The sequence below is a fragment of the Anastrepha obliqua genome, chromosome 3 (assembly GCF_027943255.1).
Source record: "Anastrepha obliqua isolate idAnaObli1 chromosome 3, idAnaObli1_1.0, whole genome shotgun sequence".
NCBI lineage: Eukaryota > Metazoa > Arthropoda > Insecta > Diptera > Tephritidae > Anastrepha > Anastrepha obliqua.
The window spans coordinates 144,559,230-144,583,381 of record NC_072894.1 but is presented as its reverse complement, the minus strand read 5'-3'; the positions used below and the strand labels follow the sequence as shown (position 1 = coordinate 144,583,381).

At 34.8% G+C, this 24,152-nt stretch overlaps 1 protein-coding gene across 5 annotated transcripts in view; it reads right to left on the bottom strand.

Moving 5' to 3' along the window:
* The window catches only part of LOC129243025 (adenylate cyclase type 2), a 75,100-nt gene that overhangs the window by 35,150 nt on the left and 15,798 nt on the right, over positions 1-24,152 (bottom strand). For all 5 annotated transcript variants that reach the window (XM_054880056.1, XM_054880061.1, XM_054880059.1 and 2 more), the window contains 3 exons: positions 23,869-24,117; positions 1,444-1,577; positions 1,023-1,220 (listed from right to left, as the gene is read on the bottom strand). In XM_054880056.1, the coding sequence (XP_054736031.1) occupies positions 1,023-1,220; positions 1,444-1,577; positions 23,869-24,040 (504 nt within the window). In that variant the 5' untranslated portion in view covers positions 24,041-24,117. The remainder of the gene's footprint in view (positions 1-1,022; positions 1,221-1,443; positions 1,578-23,868; positions 24,118-24,152) is intronic.

Sequence of the window (24,152 nt, the reverse complement as noted above, 5' to 3'; positions counted from 1 at the left end):
TGCAAACAAAATTTGTACGATGTCGATTTAAAAGAATACTATACTTTGTGGTGCGTATCTTGATGTTGTTTCACAAATGGAGGGATATACTATATAGTTTTACGCTGGTGTTTTACGAGGAGCTTTTTCCATGGCAGAAATACATAAGGAGGTTCGCCGTAGACGAATGGGTTGGTGTGAGACTACCGAAGCAGAAATACATACGGAGGTTCGCCTTAGACGAATGTGTTGGTGCGAGGCTAACGAGGCAAAAATACATACGGAGGTTCGCCGTAGACGAATGGGTTGGTGCGAAGCTACCATTCGGAAGATAAGGTTCTAAGCCGCGAGCACCACACACCAAACAAATTTGCTGCTAGCGTTCGCCCCTCGGCAGGTAATGGCAAAACTCCGAGTGTATTTCTGCCATGAAAAAGCTCCTCATAAAAAACCATTTGCCGTTTGGAGTCGGCTTAAAATTGTAGGTGCCTCCATTTGTGGAACAACATCAAGGAGCAGCTCGGCCAAACACCTAGCAGAAGTGTACGAGCCAATTGTTTATTTATGCCACTCTCTTTCTTCAACCGCACAACGAAACAACTTCAGAGGCGGATTCATAGTTTCATAATTCATACAATAAATTTACTGACAAACAAAAACCAAAAAGAAAAGAAAGTCATTTTGGAATTAAATTTCTATTTAATTAATCTACTCTTCTTCTTCAGGTATTCGTTAGAAAAATGCCTATCAGCATTGAAATCAAATCAATGTTGTCTAACCGAATTGACAGAAAGTTATTTGAAATAAGCGAAGGCTATAATAATTGCCAAAATCACTTGCAAACATAAAACCAACTTAATAATCCATAGAGGCAGCAACGACATCTAACGGCCTACTCAAATCCACACACTCGCTAGTTCGCCATGGTGAACTCATGCATAACTGTTACATGCGAGTATGTATGTATGCGCACGTACATATGTAGGCACGTACATATGTATGTATGTAAGTAATGTAAAATTAAATGTTTATGTAATACTTACTAAGAAAACGGCAAATAATGGTAATGGCGCCAATTTTTCACCCGTAATTGCTGCTATCGTCCCCAGCGAGAAAGTGGTTACAATAGCAAATGCTAATGCGGCTGCGGGCGAACTAAGCACCGCCGGGAATTGCAGCGCCGTCAATATGCCCGCAGATATTATGGCAGCCAGCGCCAGGAGACACGTCTGAAGCAAACCCTGAAAAGCAAAATTAACAGAAAGCAGTAAATGAGGAAGATGAGCAAAGAAGTATGTAACCGTTAAACGCGAAACACGTTTTAGTCTGAAAGTGTGTTTGTACGTGCATACATCACATGGAGTGAATGTCAGCATCTCATTGTGCCTAAACTTCCTTGTAACTCCCACAATGAAGAAGCCATTGGTTTCTAGCCGAGCTTCGATTTGTGCATGTGACACTTACTTGCTCGTAAATGACACCAATAATTATAGAGACCACACATGCCATCAGCGATATCAACAGGCCAGATCTGAAGAGGGACTTGCGCAATCGTTGGCGATATCGTGTGTACAAATCGTCCAAATGTATGTTTTCAGCTGTAATGAGATAAGACAGAAAGACAATTCGTTAGCTTAGAATAAACCTATTTTCGAATCTACTGCATAATATGCGTGTGTATACAGTATTTACGTGGTTCACTTAGTGGTAATTGTCTCTTTATTTGGGCCAGTTTATTAATGAGATGTAAGATGCCTGCCAGGTAGGGAGATGTAAGAAGCTGTACTGGTTTGCATTTTGTTTTACGTAAAGGTTAGAAAATATGAAAAAAATGTATTTGATTAAAGGTTTATCTTGATTTGGATATCTATTGAGAGCAGTTAGGCTTATTTTGCGCCAGCAGAGAGATTGGAAATTCTTTTTAGAAAAGATACGTGTGTATATGTACCTCCATAAATATGTATGTATGCAAAGGAAATTTGAAGAAAAACGGCGAAGTTTCAAAAAGTTAACTGGTCAAGTTTTCAATGTAACGGGTGGGCCGTATAGCGTTTGCTTTTTGAACCACCTATTTTTTTTGAGAATGGTAACACAAATGACAGGTAATTTACTTAAAGGTTTGAATTTACGAAATGGGACGCTATACGCTTGAACGAAATTGGGAAACCTATTTCCAAAATGGTGAGACTTCTTCTTCTTTTCTGATTTTCACATCGGTGGCTACGTCTATAAGCAAAATTGTCGGATTTGGGGCTCAGAAAATCCACACGTTACTGTAGAGAAGTAAATGCATCCACAACGATTCACTGTTTGGTGCGGTTTTTGGTCTGGCGGCATCATCCGGCCATTTTTTTTCGAAAATGAGGGAGGAGCCGCGGTTACAATAAATGGCGGTTACGATAATTTGGTTTCAATAGGACGGTGCAACTTGTCACACTGCCAAAGTTACACTCCAACTTTTGGCTACCGTTTTTGAAAACCATATAATCAGCCGAAATTCCGATATCAATTGGCCGCCTCGGAGCTGTGATTTAAGCCAGTTGGACTGTTTTTTGTGGGGAGCCGTTAAGGACAAATGCTAGGCGAACCATCCAGAGACGATTGATGCTTTAAAACACGAAACCGAAGTTGCCATTCATGAAATTGGAGCCAGAACAATCGAAAATGTGCTTAAAAATTGGGTTGATCGAATGGCACACTGTAAAGCCAGTCGTGGCAGTCATTTGAACGATATTATTTTTCATTCATAAATGACAATGTTCAATCTTCAAAATAAAAGAAAAAGTTTGAAAAATAGTGATCAGTTTTTTTATAGCCGATTCAAAAAGCAAATTTTACATGGCTCACCTATACTTAAATAATCACACAGAAATACTTTCAAAAGCATTCCAGTTTTTCCGTGCCATTTGAACTAGAGTGAATTTTGGTTTTAAATAATAATAATTCCAAATTTCAAGTGACATGAATTACTTCTTTGTAAATCTATCGTATTAAAATTATTGAAATCGAATTAATCGGCTCACTTGAAATGCAATAAAAAATGGTTAAATTTTGTGAAAAATACGAATAAAAAGTCTTCGGAAATGGGCATACTGGGTAACTGCCTTTTACAGTCTTCATTGAATTTCGTTGGTTGCTGCACCGTTGATGAAGGAGCAAATAAAACTGGTAAAAAATGTGTTAAAAGAGATGAGTTTTCGATTATCTAGCAGAAAGGGCAAAACGAAGTAAAAAAATCTTATTAAATGTGCGCTCACCAAATCATATTCAACAGGTAGTTACATCAGCGCAAAAATAGCAATTGAAAGTTTTTTGTTTTCTTTTTGAGATAGTTTAAGAATCTTTTTATTTTTTATGTATTCAATGTCATTGCTGACATATGTATGAGTGGATCATAATTTCGAGTAAATGGCTGTCACCTCTTCGATGTAGATATCGCAACTTAGTGTATTGGATGACATATCCGCATAAATAGGTCTCAATTTTGAAGAAATAATAGAGGCATCTGATAAACTTCCTTCCGAATTTGACAGCTTTACAAATTTGTAGCTTTATAAAGGTGGTTCATCAAATGTTAAATTTTGAGCAGCTATAGATAACATCTTTGATTTAGAATTTGCAGTAAAGTATTTTCTACTATTTTGAAAATGATTAATATTCTCTTCTAAGACAAAAAAGCTGCCGGAGCCGAACGGTTAGTGCGTGACTATCGTTCAGGAGTGCATAGGCTTGAAGTTTCGTGCGTTCTAACGGCTGTCGTCACTCAGCAGACAACAGCAAACCTCCGCCACAAATAGAAGGGGAAACTCAGCCAAACACCCAAAAAGGGTGTAAGTGCCCGCTTCGCTGGGTGAAAGAAAAATATAAATGAAAAGTGTTCTTTGTTTCATCATTTAATTCATGCTCGGCCATTATTTTGTGACTTATTCTAATAACAATGTTTTATTTATTTTAGTGACTTACTCTAATGATTGTAAACTAACAACTTATTCTAAAGCCTTCTGATACACAAAATTTTTGGTTTTATTTTCATGCGGTGTATAAATATAAAGTAACGATGGTTTCCCTACTCGAGAACATCCTATATACAGTTGCCCATGTCCAAAGCATGGATAAGTTAGGTCAATTCCACATAATTCAAGTGTTTGACCTTGAGACTTATTGATTGTAATAGCAAAAGCAAGGCGAATGGGAAATTGAAGTCGCTTAAAATCAAAAGGCAAATCTGTTGAAATCATTGGAATGCGCCGAATCAAAACATCTTCCCCTTTAAATTTGCCTTTCAAAATTGTTGCTTCATTGTTCATTGTCCGTTTCACTGCTAATCTTGTTCCATTGCATAGTTTCGGCTGATTGATATTTCGCAACATAATGATCACTGCGCGGACTTTTAATTGCAAACGATGTGGTGGCCTGCCAGGCAAATTAAGTGAATTCAAAAATTCAATTGGATAATTCACTACATCGTCGGGATTAGTGATTGAATCAATTGATTTATAGGTGACAACTTCACGTGGAATTTGAGTCAAACTACTGCCATTGATTTCATTGACATCGACATTTTTGGCAGCTAATATAGCTCTCTCGCTTAGCCAATCTTGATTTCGATAGTTTTGTGCAATATTTGGGAATACATTTAGCACTAACTGTACTCTTGATTCTGTTACGGTACAAAAATTAGTTGGAAGTGTGATCATGCCTGTATTCTTATCAATTGGCTTTCGTCCATTTCCAATTTGCAACAAATGTTCGGAAAATTCAACAGCTGTTGGATTATTCTGTAACTGCATACGAACATTAGTAGTTAATGTGAGTTTTTGAACATATCTCCACAGATTAGAAGATTTAAGGCACGCTCTCAATTCATCAGCTGCTGTTGATTTGGGAGTAACAGGCAAAGTTTGTCGAAAATCACCGGCCAATAGAATTAGTGCACCACCAAATATGTTTGTGTTATTTCGAAAATCTTTCAGTGTTCTCTTTAAGGCTTCCAGTTATTTTTTATGAGCCATCGTACATTCATCCCATACAATAATCTTACATGTTTGTAAAACCTTTCCCATTCCAGAATTTTTAAAAATGTTGCAAGTTGGTTCTTCATTTACTTGCATATTTAATGGTAACTTTAATGCAGAATGTGCAGTGCGACCGCCGTCCAATAAAGTTGCCGCTTTTCCAGATGATGTCAACGCCAATGCAATATTATTCTGTGATCGAATGGTGGCCACAATTAACGACAACAAAAACGTTTTTCCAGTCCCACCTGGTGCATCTAAGAAGAATATTCCTCCTCTTTCATTTGCAACATTGTCTATAATTGTGTCATATGCCTGCCTTTGTTCTGTGTTTAATTTTGGTAGGTTTGTTGTTACAAATGTGTTCAGATCATTTCGATCATATTCTTTTTCACGTCTTAATTCTGCATTGTATGCATCATGCATCGGACGATTTGGTGCGATCATACCTAACTCACTCAGAGTTTTATTTGCAATCATCAGGCAAAAGTCTTCTATTTTAATTAATGCCTCATTATATAATTCATCTGTATAATTCAAATTTGGATTTGCAGTAATGCGACGTACTTGATGTAGGATATCTTCTGTCATGTATTCTTGGTAAGTACTCCACAATTCTTTTGGGTTGGCTGGGAAACATGTAGCAATAATGATGGCAAATAGTGTTCTTATTTGGTGTGGAGAACTTGTTGCACATGCATCCATAAGAGTTGCATCCCACTGATTATCATTTTCAAGCAAATTCATTCTTTGCATACTTGCTGATAAGTACAACCATTACTTTGTTCAAACTTTAACTTGTTTCAAACTTTCGAATGATCTTGGGCCGGGAATATCAACTAAGAGTAAACGTAAATAGAAACATTCCACTTTACTTGGATGCACAGTGTAAAGTCGTCCGATTGCATCACCCAAATGAACACCTGGATATCCATCTACAGGTATTCCTCGTTGCCTTCGTACCCAGGACCTTGATGATGCATTCCAAGTATAATATTTAGGAATATTTGAATAAAGCAATGTTCTTGCAAATGAATCTGTTTCACATAAGTTGAAAAATGCAGTTACTGTTGTTGCTGGTGGTCGTTCGGCCATTTGTTGAGCAGTATTTTCAGTGAAATAAACATTTTGTTCATTTTCTAAATGGACTGACAAATGAATAACAGCTGGATGGCGATCATGAATCGGAAATGATAATATTCTCCAAACTGCTTCGTTGCTACTAACGTATCTTCCCATTTAGTAATTTCATCATTTCGATTTACAACTCCAAATACTGCCATGTTACTTCCTTTATTGATATATTTGCATATGTATTTGATGGATTTTACGGAGTTACAATATTCAACATTTATATGTGCGTTAAATGTTTTCGATAATAATTTGGAATACGGAACTATGCAACGGTTATCGATCTCCACATCTTGATTATTTATTTTCACAGTGACTGTTTTTCCATTATCTTCTGGTGATCTTCTACGGTACATGGATATCCATCATTTCCAGTCATTGCTTCAGCAATTAATTGCCTTGGGTAGTTTTTTGAACATTTACCATCAACCATACAGGAGAATTTTGATTTAACGTACCACACGGTCCATGAATCATGTTTTTGGTTACAGTAGTATGTAACTCTGGATCTTCATTTATATCTGGAATTTCAGCACATATAATATGATCAATTTTATCTGTGGTTAGTTTTTGTTTTAACCAAATCAAAATATGCGCATCAGGCAAGCCTCTTTTTTGCCATTCCACAGAATACATGAAACATTGTACATCTCCGTAAACTTTAAGTTTTACAATGAAATCCATTAGAGACTGTAGCTTTCGTCTAAACACTCTTGCAGTAATGTCATGCCTATCAGTAGCTGATTGCCCAGTATAGGTATAAATGATTCTTAATATCATCCCATTTCGGATTGCATGTGAAAGTTATGAATAAGTCGGGTCGACCATAATTTCTGACATAACACATTGCATCTTCGGCGTATTCATGCATATGCCTTGGACTGCCTGTATACGATGAAGGTAATATTACCATTTGACCAATGTTTGACCAATTAACGTTGGTATCGTTGTTAATTGCATCTCGTAAATGTATGTATTCGTCACAGCGTAATTTTCTTTGGTTGAATCTAATGTAATTCAATCGTTCTGTTTCTATTTTCGCATACATGTCAACAATATACTGATGAAATAATTTACGACATTTTAAAATGTGATTCTCTTGATTTTCTCTTATTATGATTCTGTATGCATAATAATTCATTGCGCTTACAGTTTTATTTGTTTCTTGACCATTTGCTGGATTTATTTGTTTTATATCAATCGAATAACCATCTTCACCAAGACAGAACATAAGAGGATATTGTAATGCGTCATATTTTCGATGCGTTTCATTAACACGTTGCAGTGTATCATTTCTTCTTTGCAAAACAATATCTCTTGGTTGAAATTCATCTCCAGATATAACAATTGCAACCTCGTTGCTTGAAGTTGGTTGATTGTATCTTCCACGATGTTCGCCGGCAGGCGTTTTATTTGTATCAATTTTAATTTTATGATTATCAGATGACAATCTTTCGATTGTTGTTTTAAAACTTTGCACTAAAACATTGTGTGTGTGTAATAAATCTTATAACTCTCTCATAATGACTCTGTTTATATTTCTGGAAAATGCACACCGTGCTTCAAGTTCATCATCGTTGTCATTAATGAAATAAATTTGGAAAGATTTTGTCTCTTGATCGGGTAGTGGTAGTAATGAATCTATTAAGTGATATGCTTGCCCTTGAATCTGAAAAAAGCCATCATTTGTGTCCATAAAATCTAATGATTATTAGATGTGTCAGCGAATGTTGTTGAACGTTGAAATTTATGTATTACCTTGAACGTTGGCATGAAGTTATCGGTTATAATTTTTCCAGCACCAAAAGATGTCATTTGAAAATATGAATTATATGTGGACATTTTTTCAAGAAAATGTTTGGAATCGGGTGATGTTCCCGATAATAATGTAGCTAATGGTTCGGGCGGATATTGTATGTCTGGTAAACGAACTTTTCCTGTTTCAGTTTTGAATTTCAATGCTTGACAAAATCCGCAAATTTTATCCATACTTCCAATGACAACGTATTTGTGAGATGAATAATCAAGTTGTGGATTATATTGAAATGCTGCACCATTCAAATTGACAGAATTGATATTTATTGGCCGATTTTGAGAACGTGACCTAGTACGATCTCTTTGTTGACTTAATCTATCAGCATGATTTTCAACACTTTCATTTTGTCTGTGATTTTGCGCATTTCTATTGTGACGTGTATTACGTGCGATGTTAGCATGTCTTCTACCTCTTGGCATTTCTTTTAGCGAATCAAAGTGGTCTTCTTTATGTCACTCTGAGCTCTTGATTGCTACTTTTCTTGTTTTTAAACTGGAATTCAAATTAACATACTGTTAGCGCCATCTTTTAAAAATATAATTGAACTGTGAGCACGCGTTGAAATGAAAATTACAAAGAACAGAAATGGGAAATGATCAGCAAAAAAATATATATTTTTGAAATTTTTTATCAAAATATATACGGAAAGTGTGAAAACAATCTCTTTTCTTAAATATCTTAAGTAAAAACTTCTAAAATATTAATTATTTTTGCCGATTTCTGTTGTATGTATTTTTCACACCATTTATTCACTGTTTCACTTGTTATCAATCATTTGCAAAATTAATATATATTTTGTAAATTTTTCGTGAAAATATCGTTGGAAAATGTGAAAACAATCTCTTCTCTTAAATATTTCTGACGCACTTTTTTATCTCTTTGGTTGATGCCTGGAAACTGCTTCACTTGAACACTTTACCAAATAAAACGCTTTCTTGTTAGTTTTAACACTTACTTTCACTATGCACTATTACTGATAACTTTTGGTAATCTTCTAAGAAAACGGCCTTGCTTAAGTACTTTTTTAGCGACGACCTGTTCAGGTTCGTTGAGCTAACGGTTTTGCTTCGGTTATCCCGAAGTGTGGGTTTAAAGAAGAAGTATTTAAGCAAAGTGTTAAGTTAGTCACAGCAGCATTGTGTTACGATTAATTATTGTAGGCGGTCAGCTACAGCTGTGGCTGCTAATTTGTATGTTTCTATTCTATGCGAATGCAGGCGTGCAGCCACTGCTGTATGAATATATGTATATGTATGTATGTTTGCATTGCATTGAAATGTATGTAATGGAATGAAAATTTAGGCATAAATACTGCTGCGTTAACTTGTACATATGTGAGTAAAATGTACGCTCCATGCAACAGTTTACAATAACAACCACACGCTTAAAAAGAACGATGCCTCGTGTATACTGTGTGTTGACGAAGAAGTAAAGGAGATTTTAACCAAACATAGTTACAAAGCTTCTCCACATGTGTCTGTTTCCTTCAATGTGGCAAAGTTTGGTTAAAATTGGTTGAGCCATTCTCCGTAAAGTTCATCACAACGCGAAAAACGGCTGAAGATAATATAGGATCAAAAATATACTCGCGCATAACCGCATTTAATAAAAGTATATAGTATAATAAATGTATTTGTATTGAAAATTAAATACGTCTATTGATTTTCGTGTTCATTTGTTATTTAACATTTTACTAGCAAAAGCACAGACTTAACAAACAGACAACACGTGCTAGGATCTGACCCCTGCTACATCCCGCCTTACCATTTAAATATTCTATTATTATTGATTGATATGGTTAACGGTCTGCTATATGTAGTGTGCGTGCTTTGCGTTTCTTCACATTTTCATTCTGCAGTGCCTGATTTCATGTAGTGCCTTATAAATAAACAGTGTGAGCTTTAACCCAACAAAAATCGATGAAAGGTTATTACAACTCTCCCACACTTTATTTCTTTTTCGCTTCTCTTAATTTTCGATAAGCCACTAAAATATTATTATGAAGCCTATAGATGTAGAAGCAAGGCGGGTATATGCGCAGCTGGTGGCACTTTTTATAACATACAATTTAAAATACCCCACTCATTTAAACTCAGTGGTGCAGAGCAAAAATAAACATTGAACAAAAATAGCCAATTAACAAAGTAGCACTCATTGATACATACCTATGGTAAGCTCCGTCTAAAGTTGGGCCAATAAACCAATAAGTGATTTATTAGAAAAACAAGTACACAAGAAGTGATATTATGCATCAAAACTCGAATTAAACATAAAAAAGCACCCGGATATGATATGCTGACAGGCAAAGCACTTACGGAGCTACCAATTGAGGCTTACCTATTCCTTAGAAACGTATTTAATGCAATGTTTCGCTTACAATACTTCCCAAAAGTATGGAAAGTCGCAGAAATCATTGCGCTACCAAAACCGGGTAAAAACCCAACAGCTTTAACTTCATATTGACCTATAAGCCTACTTCCGACTATATCTAAAATTGCAGAAAAACTTTTACATGACAGAATTACCCCAATACTTGACACGAAAAACATCATTCCAAATCATTAATTCGGTTTTCGAAAAAAACACTCAACTATCCAACAAATACATCGAGTTACACAAAAAATAATTTCAGACATGGAAAATAAACGATAATGCGTTGCTGTATTTTTGGACGTCGCAAAAGCTTTTGACAAAGTTTGGCACAAAGGCCTCTTGCATAAAATTAGGACAACATTTCCACTCGACTATTATTTAATTATCAAGAGCTACCTTACTGACCGATGCTTCTACATTAAATACAATGACAAATACCTACATATACATCCAATAACAGCAGGAGTTTCTCAAGGCACCGTTCTAGGGCCACTCCTATATGTCTTATTTACCTCTGACATACCACTGCCAGACGAAACTAATTCTACTATAGCAACATTCGCAGACGACACAATTTTATTGTCATCTGACAAAAACCTCTCAACCGCAACAACAAAATTACAGATGTACACCAACAATGTACAGAAGTTTGATAAATGAAGTTTAAAAGCAAACGAGGTCAAATCTGTACAAGTAATATTTACGACAAGAACAGAGACTGCTGCTATGCCGATTAAGCTCAACAATAAAAATATACAAATTGAAACATCTGCAAAATATCTTGGAATCCATCTGGACTCAAAACTAACTTGGAAAGATCATATCAAAAAGAAAATAAAACAAATAAAGGAAAAATTTCGACAATTGCATTGGCTAATGGCGGTCATTAAACCAATCTGGACCTACGGACTTCAAGTGTGGGGAACTGCAAAAAGAACTCACATAAACAAAGTACAGCGACAACAATCAAAAATCTTACGTATAATAACAATGTCCGACAGGTACACAAAAAATGATGACATCCATACTACGTTCAATATACCATTAATCGACGAAGAAATAAAAGCGATATCAACAAGGTATTTTAACGAAATAAACCAGCACAAAAATAGAAAAGTCAATACACTCTCACAACTTGAAAGAAGAACTTTACGACGTCTGAAGAGAAACCGACCAATTGACCTATTAAATTAAATATTAATTCTCGTATGCTGAAATAACTGTTCTATATAAAATGTAATTGTTTTCCTAAAATGTAATCGCTCTATTGGTCTTGGCACTGGCCATGATGAAATATATTTAATAATTTTCCTAACTAATTGTTAAAAAATGTACTAAATGTCAGTATGACAGATGTATGATGTAGGAATAACAAAATAAAAACAAAAAGATAAATTTCATTGCCAAGTTTCAGCTAAGTGATTTTGTACGTAGTGTCTATATATCGGGCGGACGATAAGCGCAGAATAATGCGAAACGTCTAACACCCACCTCAGGACGGGGCAATCTCTTCACAGCTGTAGAACCTGGGAATCAATAGACTCCTTCAAAAACTTGAGTACAGTGGGGAAGAAATAATTTCATACGCCGATGATATTATAATAGCAATCTCGGGGAAAAACCTTCCAACATTGTGTGCACTTCAACAAATATTACCCAACAATTTGTCACTTTGGTGTAATAGTTGATCGAATGGCCTACTGTAAAGCCAGTCGTGGCAGTCATTTGAACAATATTATTTTTATTCATAAATGACAATGTTCAATCTTCAAAATAAAATAAAAAGTTTGAAAAAATATTCATTAGTTTTTTTTTATAGCCGAAGCAAATTTTACATGGCCCACCCTATATAAAGATGGGAGGATCGAACACCAAATAATACATTGGCTCTATACAGCGAGGCCAATTCTCTGTTATGGTATTGTAGTGTGGTAGAATGCCTTTGAGAAGGGTGTGAATACTAAAAGCTCTGACAAGATCCAAAGACACGCATCTGTTCTCATAATTGGAGCAATGCCAAACAGAAACAGGAAATCGAAAGCATTACGTGCGAGACTAAACCTCTTTCCAGTAGATCTGCAGGCAAATTATGTCGCTAGCAGGCCGGAAATAAGATTGAACGCATTAAGATCCTAACTGGTGTTTCGGAGCTTCTAGGACTGGTGGACTATGCGATTCCGCCCACATCTGCCATTACAACGGTCATAAACGTCGTGCCTTAAGTGGACTAGACAGGGTGAGCCCATCCATGTATACACAGCTCACTGAAAGCTCGAGGGTAGGGTGAGCGGAGGTGTATATTTCAGCATCTGGGGATCTCCTTCAGCTTCTTGACTATTGCAGTATTTTTCAGATTAAGATGATATCTACATTTTCATTGATAGCCAAGCAGTGATATTTCCACCACACGGCAGGCCACAACCAGAAGGAACCTACAGGCAATGGCAAACCCTTACAGACATTCACGCTACTTATTTTCAGAAAATTGTAAGAACAGCAAACGAAAAAGGCGTAGCAAGTCGACCGGCCGAATTGTCCGCCAATTGTGGCCGACTTACAAGTTTAAACGCACAGAGCTTCTGCAAAACTAATTTAAGCATAACACTAGCACACTGGTTTCTATTGTAACTAAGCATTGTCTAATAGGTAGACACGCCCGGAGGATGGGCATTCAGACACATGACTTGTGTTGAAGTCGTTTAGATGAAGATACAATTTTTTACCTTCTGTGCCGCTGTTCATCTCTACCAGTACGCAGATTTGCCTATCTATGGTAGTCGAATTCATGGTTACGTATACGCCTCGCTGTCTAGTGAGGCATGATTATTTTTTACGACATCAAATAGATTTTGGGTGCAGATAACTTAAAATCTGTGTAACTTAGTATTTAATTGGTCGTAGTTGTAAACTCAAGAGGCAAATTTTATATTTTCTTTCTGCCAAACAACAAATAAAACAAATCCACAATCCCATCCTAAAGAGGTGCAGACCTCATTACGTTTCATGTCATTTACCATTTCCTTTTTATTTTACCTCTTGCTTAATTCTCTTGCAGTGGCGAAGTATTGTTATTTTATTGTAGGCTATTGCTGCAATCCAGCACTTGCAACAAGAAAATGAAATTGTCAAAACAAGCCGAGCACATAATATAATTTTTGTATCGCTCTTTGTATTTTTTACTTCTATTGTTGTTTTCTTCTGTTGTTGGCAGTAGCTGATCTATTTGTTATTTTCACGTGCTCTTATATATACATAAATGACTATTCATTTCTTTGTCATCTTATGAGTTTTTTTGAAAATACCTGCCTCTTTTAAGATTCTTTTACTTGATTTCTAAATTTTTTATTTTTATTTTTTTGATTTAACAGAATATTAGAAATTTTTATGTTGCCCAAAAAAATTACTGTGAATATAAACCTAATTCTCTTTTTTTTACATGATTTGGATTTAACACAATTTAGAAAATAAAATCTTTTTTTACACAAATTGTTTTGTTTTAACACGATCTTTAATATTTGATGAATTTTTCTTGTATCTTACATAGCAAATACTCGTGAGTGAGATCTTTCGACGCATGTACGAAGCGTTTTTGAAAATTAGTCTCAGGAAAAGTCTGTGAGACTCGGTAGATTTTGCTCTCACCGTTTAATAATTTATTTCTTATAATATATTTAATGAATTAAAATGTGTAAGTACGACATAAATTCTGAAGTAAATTCTACAACGAATTTTTTAATATTGTTTTCGCCTAATTCTCTATTTACACAAATTTTTCGGGAACGTATCCATCGTGTAAAAAGAGAATTAGGTGTACTTACATTTATACTCACATTTTTGTTGTTAAATTTTCCATTTCATCGTTTCTGCTGACAGATAATACATTTTCGTGCTGGCTAACTTTTTTTCAGTACAAAATGAGGTTATTCTTGCTAGAAAAAAACCCCCTTAAAAAAGTGCCCTTTCAATTAAAGTTTTGGTAACTTCTCTGAAACGCAATTATACTCATATGTTATGATATAGCAAACAAATTTTAAGTTTACAAATAAGTTGAGTTCACGTGTATCTTTTTAATGGGTCTAACATAATCCACAGGGCAATGCGAAGAAGAATATTTCGCATTTTTCGTAAAATTTGCCATAATTAACTTATGTCAGATTTACAATGGCTTGCCAAACGGTGGATATGATCTAGAGCGCATTTATTTTACATACATTTGTATGATGCACCGTGGCAAATGAGCAAGCAAATGAAATTTCATTTTAATTGCGGAGTGGCTGCTCTAGGCAAATTTTACGCAAATCAATAACATCATCGTCAAGGTGCCATTATTATTCCATATTCCATTCTTCTATCATCAGGTTTTCCATATACATATTTATATGTAGATGTATTGTATTTTAAAAGAAATAGGAATTGAATTTGAATCAGGTTGCCATAAGAGGAGAATAAAAAGATTGCAACGCGCGGAACTAGTTCGGAATTACTCGTAAATAGATATTAGCAGTAAGTAGCGCCAGGCGTAAAACGTCAGCAGCTTCGTCATATTTTGTGAATTCATTTTATGATGAATGAGTTGAGAAGTGATGAGTTCACCGTTTTGAGATGCGAAGGCACTGTTGCTCCATCTCAACTTATTTAATGCACATTTCGATTAGCCTTCGAGAGAATGTATTTGTACTTGTCTGTATTTATTTGGGAAAAATTTTAAACTATGCAATCACGTTTTGATTATTTCTATGCACATTTTTTTCTCATTTTTAAATAATACTGGGTTTAAAATAGTGCACGTACTAGCAGAATTATATGCGTATTTATATGTAGGTATATGCTATACATATGAGTACATACACACATACATATCTGCATTCCCTTATGCGTCCCATTCTAAAGAAACAGCAGCTACTAATCTAATGTTAGGAGAGTAAATTTTTTCATATACGAATACATGTGTGTATAAGTTGTGTTTTGTGTTGGCGCATACCGGATAGTAGAGCCACCTCCTATTGTTGTAAATCAAAATCTATGCAGATATGTTTCAACAACTAGTTTTTGTAGCAAAATCGCTTCGAAGCTTCTTGTATCTTAACGAGAAATTGATTAGACGGATGGTTTTCCACATTTAACGTCAACAGCAATCATAGACATTCAGTATGGTAGATTTTTCACTCCTCCCGGTGTATTTTTGCCATGAAAAAGCTCCTTATAAAATATATTTGCCGTTCGGAGTCGGCTTAAAATTGTAGATCACCCAATACAAAGTGTGAGCGCCAATTATATATGTATATATACGTTTTTCCCCAAGTATGAGGCTGCTGAAATATGTTTTATTGATTGATAGTAGTTACAATGCATGAATCTAAAATGAACCAAACTGCGCCGAAAGCCATTTAAATCCCCAAAGAATCTTGCTGAATGATACTCCCATGCTGGTTCGGTTGTTAAATTTGTTCTAATAAAAATTGCATTTGACTTACCTACTTTTACTAAATTCAAACAAACTTAAGGCATTGAATATTTAAAATTTGTGCGCATAAATGGGGTTATTTAGTTTTTATAAATGCTTACAGTAATATTTGGAAACAGAAATAAATGAGCATCTACCTCTGTAAACGCAGTTAAAATGGCAACACTCAACCCCGAACAAAACTGCCAAAATTATGCTAAGTACTTCGAATACCAAAACTGCAAACTTTATTTTATGTCTAGGAAAGACTGTAAGCTATTGGTTGGAGTACTGACACTTGGACACTATCTTACCCCACATCACGCAGCCAAAATGGGATTAGTCCAGAGCAATGCGTGCAACATAAGCAACGAAGCGAAATACTTTGGAATACCTATTTTTGCCTTTATTCGTAGGTAGATATTTATTTCCAAACTATTCATCTATAATAAATTGTCTGTACTACAAAGCACTAGTAATAAAATTAATATTTTCCATTAAAAATCATTTACACCATAACAAGAATTATTTCGGTATTACTAAGGACGGTCTTTCCAAAGAAAGTACGCGTCTTCCATTGGAACAGAAGTGATACAAAATTCAAATCTCAGAACCAGGCTGCGCTATATCTTGTTGTTATACTCTAAAAATGATCTTCCAGTCGCTGTAGTCAACGGTGAACAGTTTACATTTTTTATGTCAAAACTATTGTTGATACCTATATACAATGAATACATTTATAATTTTTCTAACTTCAGAGTGTTGTGTAGAATTTTTCCTACTTTTATTGGCTTTGAGTTCTGCCATTGTACATATGCGGCTTCTAACATAGTCGGTAACATTTGGCGCACTATTGCAGTGACAAACTTAACTGGATTACCAACATACAATGGTATGGAGTTTCCTTGTTTGCTTGTGACGTCATGTGTTGTTTTACTGCCTCTACTCTTTTAGAAAATCGAGCTCTCCAATGTTTTCCCTTTGAGGGTTGCGGTACTCGTTTATCGCATGCGGAAATTGTCTATCAATTCACATCCGTCTAAATTTAATGAAAGAAGTAAACTTTGTCCTTTTCTATATATCTTAATCATCTTTCCTTAATTATGGCTATCTTGCCTTTACCGTTTGTGAGGGTGAAATTGGGACTTGTTAGCACCGACCAGATAAACACGATGACAACCAAATTAAAAAGTTAATTGAATTATGTATATCTGTGTTATGTATAAGGTCATCAAGAAGCAGGCACTTGTTGTAGGTTGGTAAAGCTAGCCGGGTCGCTTGGTAGTGTGCACAGACCTGATAGGATAGCCCAGATTTAATTTTCAATTAAAAACAATATTCCAAATAAAAAACTTTAAATCTCTAACTCTTTTATGTATAGGGAAGAATGTACGCACGCCCCCCCCGTACTAGAGTTTTCTCTCTTGTGCATTTTCAGCCTGTGAATGGTTTAAAAGTGTCTACATAAAGATGTGAAATGATGTATACACATTCATACCTATGTACACACAATCAACGGTCACACGCCAAAGCAAAATGAGTACATACATATTTTTCTTAATATGTACAAAATGCCGACAACAATGTTTCGATTTTTCCTTCGTCACTTTCGTTACCATTTTCGCTAGTTGTTAAATTGTTTTAGTAGTGGACTTTCTGGGACTGGAGTGGAATGGCAATTTCTGCACTTAAACTAAACGATTTATCTTTTGCCTCAAAATAGGCCTCAGTTTCAGCGATAACCTCTTCATTCATTCTTGCCTGCGAGCATTTTTTTGGGTCTGCAAATTTGAAGTTCAATTCATGTAGTTTTGCCATTGTTTTGATTGACTTGGCCAACAATGTTTTTCGTCAACAGTGAGCACACGCGGCACCCATTTTGAACAGAGCTTTCTCATAGTCAAATACTTATAAACACGTTCTTTTGATATCTTTACCATGTCAGCTAACTTATGCAACTTCACTTTACGATCATTCAAAACGATTTTGTGGATTTTTTATATATTGAGATCAGCAAATCATCGGTTTATTGTTGTTTCTGATGGAGCGGGTCCCCATAATACTTAAAAAGGTGATTGCAATAAAACTAGAGCCATCTATGTGTTAGCCCATGTGTTATGTTATCAAAATTTAAAGAAGGTAATTTGATAATGGACTGGAATTCTAAAAGCTGATTAAATGTTTCATTTTCCTATCGAAAGCAGTAAATTGAAGCAGTTGTAGTCTACTTGCAAGCAAGATTTGTTTGCTTATTTTGTTTAAGAAATTACAATCTTACAGATTCAAGAAAGTTCCGCTTGAAACGGAAAAGTCAAAGAAGATAGTATAACTAAAAGCATTGAATTTAGGAATAGATCGAGCAATAGAAGCATTAGATGAGGAATTATGTAGTTCTTATGGACAAATTATTGCCAGCAAATTCTGAGTTGACAATCACCGGTAAGTTATATAATATAAACACATACAAGTAATATTAATTGCATTTTTAAATTATATTAATTTAATTTTTTCTCGTTTGTAGAAATGAATTTTCAATATTATACGTTTGCTGCATGAAAATTTACTCAAGAATTTTATTATGGGAAACATAAAGTTTCTTTCAGAATTAGGTTTTAAATTTAAAGTTTCTCTCTAATCGCTGAAAATATTAAACTTGTCGCTACAAGTTTGCATGATAGTCCACGTCAATCTATGCACAAGAGAGCGGCTGCCCTGAGACTTCCGAAAACTATTGGCATGAAATATTGCGGAAGGATCCTAGACTTTACCCCTTCAAAATTCCAATCGCGTAACGATTACAATTTGCGTAAAAATATCTGCGAGAAATTGTTGGAGCGATTTCGTATGGTTAGATTCCAGGAGCTTGTGCGACGTAACGGTTAACATTTAGGGAAATATTTTTCACAAAATAAAATCCGCCTTTGTCTTTTTTGTAATAATTATTAAAAAACATTTTTATAAGCAGCTTTTCCTAATACTACCACCGGACACCCTGTATGCATTTACATATTTGTATACAAAAGCTCTGTGCCCAGGCACGTATAATTTTTGAGCAAGGTTGCTGATAAAGTGGTCGTTGAGCTACTGCAAAAAAGTTAACACAATCAAAATCGATTAGAAAACGCTTAAATGGGAAACCTAATAAACCTCTTGTGGAGTCAGTACATAAAAGGGCAATATAAATTGAAAAGCAAGCAATGTAAGAGTTCTGCAATTCTACATTAATTTATTGGATTAAGGTGTTGAAAGGATGGAGTTTAAAAGGGGATACCCACAAAATTTGCCATCACCACCTTTACAAATAATAGTCTGTACAGTTACGTAGTGTAATCTAAAATATAGAATTAGCGTTAGCTGAGAAAATACCAAAGTGTGTTGATTACGTGGGCGATTGTTTAAAATCAGCAAATTTCGTTTTAAGAAAACCAAAATTTATTTAACTACTCGCTTGCTCTGGCTTAGTTTAGTCTGGTTTATTATTATTATTATTTTATTTCAACTAGTCTACAGGCATAATTATTCTAACTTCCAACTATCAAAAATTTAATTTTTGCACACATAATTATTTCCCTCAACGGGTTAGGGGGTTAGAATTTACGCGCGGTAAATTTTCAGTGCGGTAAAATTCGATGTTCTTCGTACAGATTAAACAGCCATTTAAACATTTACAAAATAGTCTAAAATAAAGCGCTCTAAAATTGGGCATAGAGGTGTCTTGTATAGTCCAGCAAGATAATGGCCCCAAGCACACATCTGCAATTGTACGAAAATGGTTTTTTACAAGAACAAGCGAAAACAGAACATTTATGGGAGCACTTAAAGCGTCAAATACGTAAACATTCGATACGAAATAAGGAACAATTGAAAATGTCATTCAAGAAGAGTGGAGTAAAGTAACACCAGCAATAACTGGAAGCTTGGTGAAATCAATGTCGTCACGACTTAAAGATATTTAAGACCAATGGTCATCTCACCTTGTGAATATGAATAAAATCCCATTTTATTATAATTTGTGTTATTTCAAAGAAACAATAGCGGAAACAATACAGATATCTCCAGTATATACTTACTTAAGTGACTAACTGTATGTTCATTTCAGTTGGAAATTAGAAAAACAAAATCTACGACAAAAATAAACACCAGCATACGTTGATGCCGCTGAAAATATAAAATTTTATTCAAAGAAATTTGTTGCAAAGAAACATTTTCCGCATTCATCTTTTCTATGCATATGTTTTTTTTTTTTGTTGTTTTATGTATGTCTAGCCACCAGTTAAAGAGCCATGACAATCAATTCAGTTGTTTCGGAGATTGGGGATTTCAAACAGGCAAACAGTACATAAATAAAAGCGAACTGATTTTTAAATTCCTGAAAGGCATACATACATACATATTTGTATTTTATTCTCGTAAGTTATGTTTGAAGTGCAGAACTATTTTACGGAAAATGCAAAATAAACTTTGAAGAAAAGGCATACGAAGAACATTTTTGCAAGAAAATATTTATTTGCTACCCGAACGTATTATTATTATTTCGAAAACATCGTTGAAAGTTGAACGAAGCAAGCTGATCTTCCAACTCCGATAAAAACGAAAGCCTTTAAAGTTACTAAAACTAAATTTGATTTAGATTCTGCCGACTACTTTACTTTCAGCATCAAAATAATTGGTGAAATAAAATTATAAATAATAAAAATAATGAATCCTCTATGAGGTGAATATCCAAATTGCTTAGTCTGTTATTATTTTCTCTTTCTCTCAAGTTATGGACGGCGATTTAAAGCAGTTTAAACGGGCTTTATTGTAATTTAAATAAATACATAAGCCACGAAAGAATATTAAAAAAGGCAGTATGCTTGAGCTGAGATCAATCAACAAAGTCCACAGAAAAAAGTTCATTTACGATCTGCCTCACAAACACTCAACATTACTTAAGTACATACATGCATCGTAGGCGACTACGAGTATACCATATAAATATGCTCCTGCTAAAACAAGTACATATGCATGCATATATGTAGATATAATCTATGTGCACACATACAGCCCTCACATCAGCATATTGACAAGTTTTGACAATTCATTGCTTTATTTTTTAACATATATTATTTAAAAAAAAATAGATTGTTTATTCTATATTAAATATCCGATTGCTAGATACAAGTTTCAAACTTTGTACAAGATTTTGTAACAATTCGACAAATTTTCATCAAAATTTCAAACTTTTTAAGCAGAATTAAAAAAATTTGGTACACAGCTTTATAGCCAATTGAATTGAGTTAAGTGCGAGTTGTAAGTTACTAGAGGATCCCGCACGTATTTTATAAATTTTTTCCTTGTCGAGTTGTGAGTTGTGAGTTTTCTCCATATAACAAATCCAAGAAATGATTTTTTGTGGTTAAAACATTTGAAATTTTGATGAAAATTGCTCCAATTTTTCTAGTACCTATACGTTTTGTAGTAAAAAGTAGGAAATTTGCACTTATGTGGCTTTTGGTAGACAATGAGGACATGAAAAAATAATGAACATTAAACAAACAGAAAAATAGTCAAACTGGGTCAGAATGTTGAGGTGCTATATTTTTTTCGCGGGCTGTATGTATGTATAGCTTTGTAAACACATAAATACTTGTAAATATGTCTTGTCCAGCTCACAGATGACAATATTCTCTAATATTGCTACATATTTTCCCTTTGTTGAAATAATTGTGTTGATGTGCTCAACACTGAATATTAAACGATGCCTCCAGCATCGACCTGTTGATTGAATTTACCGACGAGCGCTTTTATTTTTTGGGATCCATTCACGTTATGTGCGTGCGGCTGGTCATAAGTGTAGATAATCAAGTGCGCATAAATGGTTTATTCATACACATTGCGAGCATTTGTGTATATGAGTGCTCGAAATTCGTCATTGTAGCCAACATCGAGTGCTACCATCCCTATGTAGTGAGTTCGTATGAATGGATTATTCGCAAAAAGGTGCGCTTTTCAGTAGAAGAAAAGTTGTTTACATATGAAAATTATTTCAGGAAAGCTAGGTGATTTTAAATTTATTGCGTTGACAATAAATATTGAAAAATCGTAGACCGTGCGACCCATGTTTTTATCATTTTGTTTTAAAAATACATATTTGGTTCAACATCTATAATTATTACAATATATAATTAACTGGTCGCTCAACTATAAGGAACATTTTTTAATTTTTCAAATCAATTTTCTTCTTTCTTGCATTCTCAAAATATCTTGTGAAACTAAATATATAAATCTATGCAAGATTTAATCATTAAAGGTCCGGTAAGTAGCGACTTCTCGCAGCCTCTTCACGAATGGGTTACTTTTATGCTGCAGATAACCTCTAGTTTGTGAGTTTTCATGCATGTAGACCCCGAAAAGGCATTTGTAAAAATTCTTATTAAACCTTTTCATTTGCAGAATTTTAGCGCAGCGTTTCTGCAAATACAATCGGGCCCAGCTTACCATACATATAATGCAATTATTTGGTTAGGTTAGGTTAGCCTGGTTGGCAATAAGCCACGCATAGACCTTTTGGTCCCTAGCGATACAGATGGAGACCGACCTCTATGAATACCGAAAGTAGACATCATGTAGGATGTCAGCGTTTTTGGCGAATCTAAGCAGAGCTGGGAGATCCGCTTTTGAGACGTCCTCCAGACCCTCAAACAATGGGGCTCCCAGGCATTTTAAACGGGTTTTTAACAATGCCGGACAGACGCAAAGAAGGTGTTTAGAACTTTCCTCAACATTCTCTCTGCATTTCCTTCCAATGTAATTAGTAAGTTTCGTTTGTTTTATTGGTAAGTAAATTGTTTTTAAGCGTTTTTATTTGCAGGAGTTCAAAAACTCGCAAGTGCACGTAATCTACATCTACAAAAACACGTAAGTTGTAACCATATACAACATTTGCAAGTTAACTATTTCTAAGCTTTACGATGTCATGGCGGCCAGCTTTTTGGATTCTAATATTTTAAATTATTTTTCGATCTGTACCAGATACTTCCGGATGATTTGGAAAGTTACTCTGCTCCTTGCCTCGTACAAGCTAGTTTTAGAAAATTGTTTATTTAATATCCGTTCTTATTTCAATATTATGATTTTTATAGATGACTTCTCCTTTTAATAATTCTTACATATTTCGTGGAAGGTGTAAGAAATATACTCGTGTATATAGATTCAGAAGCGCATTTTGTTCACTAGTCGCGTTTTTTTATTATAATGAAATTATTCTTTTAGGAACTCAGTGAGCCCGACATCTCTTGACTTTTCGCTCTTTTCAAACCTAACTACAAACTTGGTGAACCTATAGCAGCTATCCGGGCAACCAGTTGATTGCAAGGTTTTAGAAAATTTGTTATACAACTGCGAACTAACTTAGTATGTATAGTATATATAGTACCTAGCTAACTTAATTTTTCTTTTATTTCTTATTTCAGTAGTAACTAGATACTTTGCGTACTTTACTACTTTTAGGCAAGAACAGGAAAACATTCTCCACTATTACTCAGTGTCAGTTTAGAGTGTCAAAGCTCACTTGTCATTACTGACCCATTCTTTTAAAATTGAATTTACATTGAATCCTTTCTGCGCATATATACAAACACGAATATGTTTATAAATTTCTCCGTATTCTAAAATTGCAAAGCATTGTAGCCACCGTGCCAGAATGGCAGGCGAATTAACCAACCATTTAAAAATATTATCATGATAATCTATTTGCCTAAGAAAACACTAACTTATTTTTAAACAACAATAGATTAGATTATTTTAGCTAGAAAATTCAAGAAAATATGTTGATGGAAAATCACTGAAAGTGAATATAGCCTTGTTCTATGAAAAAACTTATTTATGCATAAGTATGTGTGGGAAACTGAAAGAGATGTACTCTTTTACTAAATTTAATGCAAAAAACTCCGACAAACATGGTACATGTAATTTTAGTGGCTTCTTATGATATTTGGCGAAGGATAAGTTCACTCACCACTAATTCTGAGAGAAAAGCGAACCGTATCTATAAAGGGAGTGGAAACCCGGGAATGTTTCATTTCCGCCCCCATTCCATGATACAAGAGCAATCGAGTATGTTCATTTACCTGTAGCGCCATCCTCTTCGTCCATTACCGACCTCAGTCGCACCTTGTTTGGTGTGCGCGAGGGTGTTGGAGTCGGTGTGTTGAGAACATTGGTCATTTTACCGCCGTCACGGATCGTACCAGCATTAGTGCCATTTTCCATTTTAACAGTTTCCGCATTGAATTTAACCATTCTATGTTCAGCTCTTCAGCAAGTCATTAGAGATGAATTGATTCGAAAAATAGCCGCGCACTTAAGTAATATACGATCTGAAAAGACAATAAAATAAAAGAATTAAATAAAA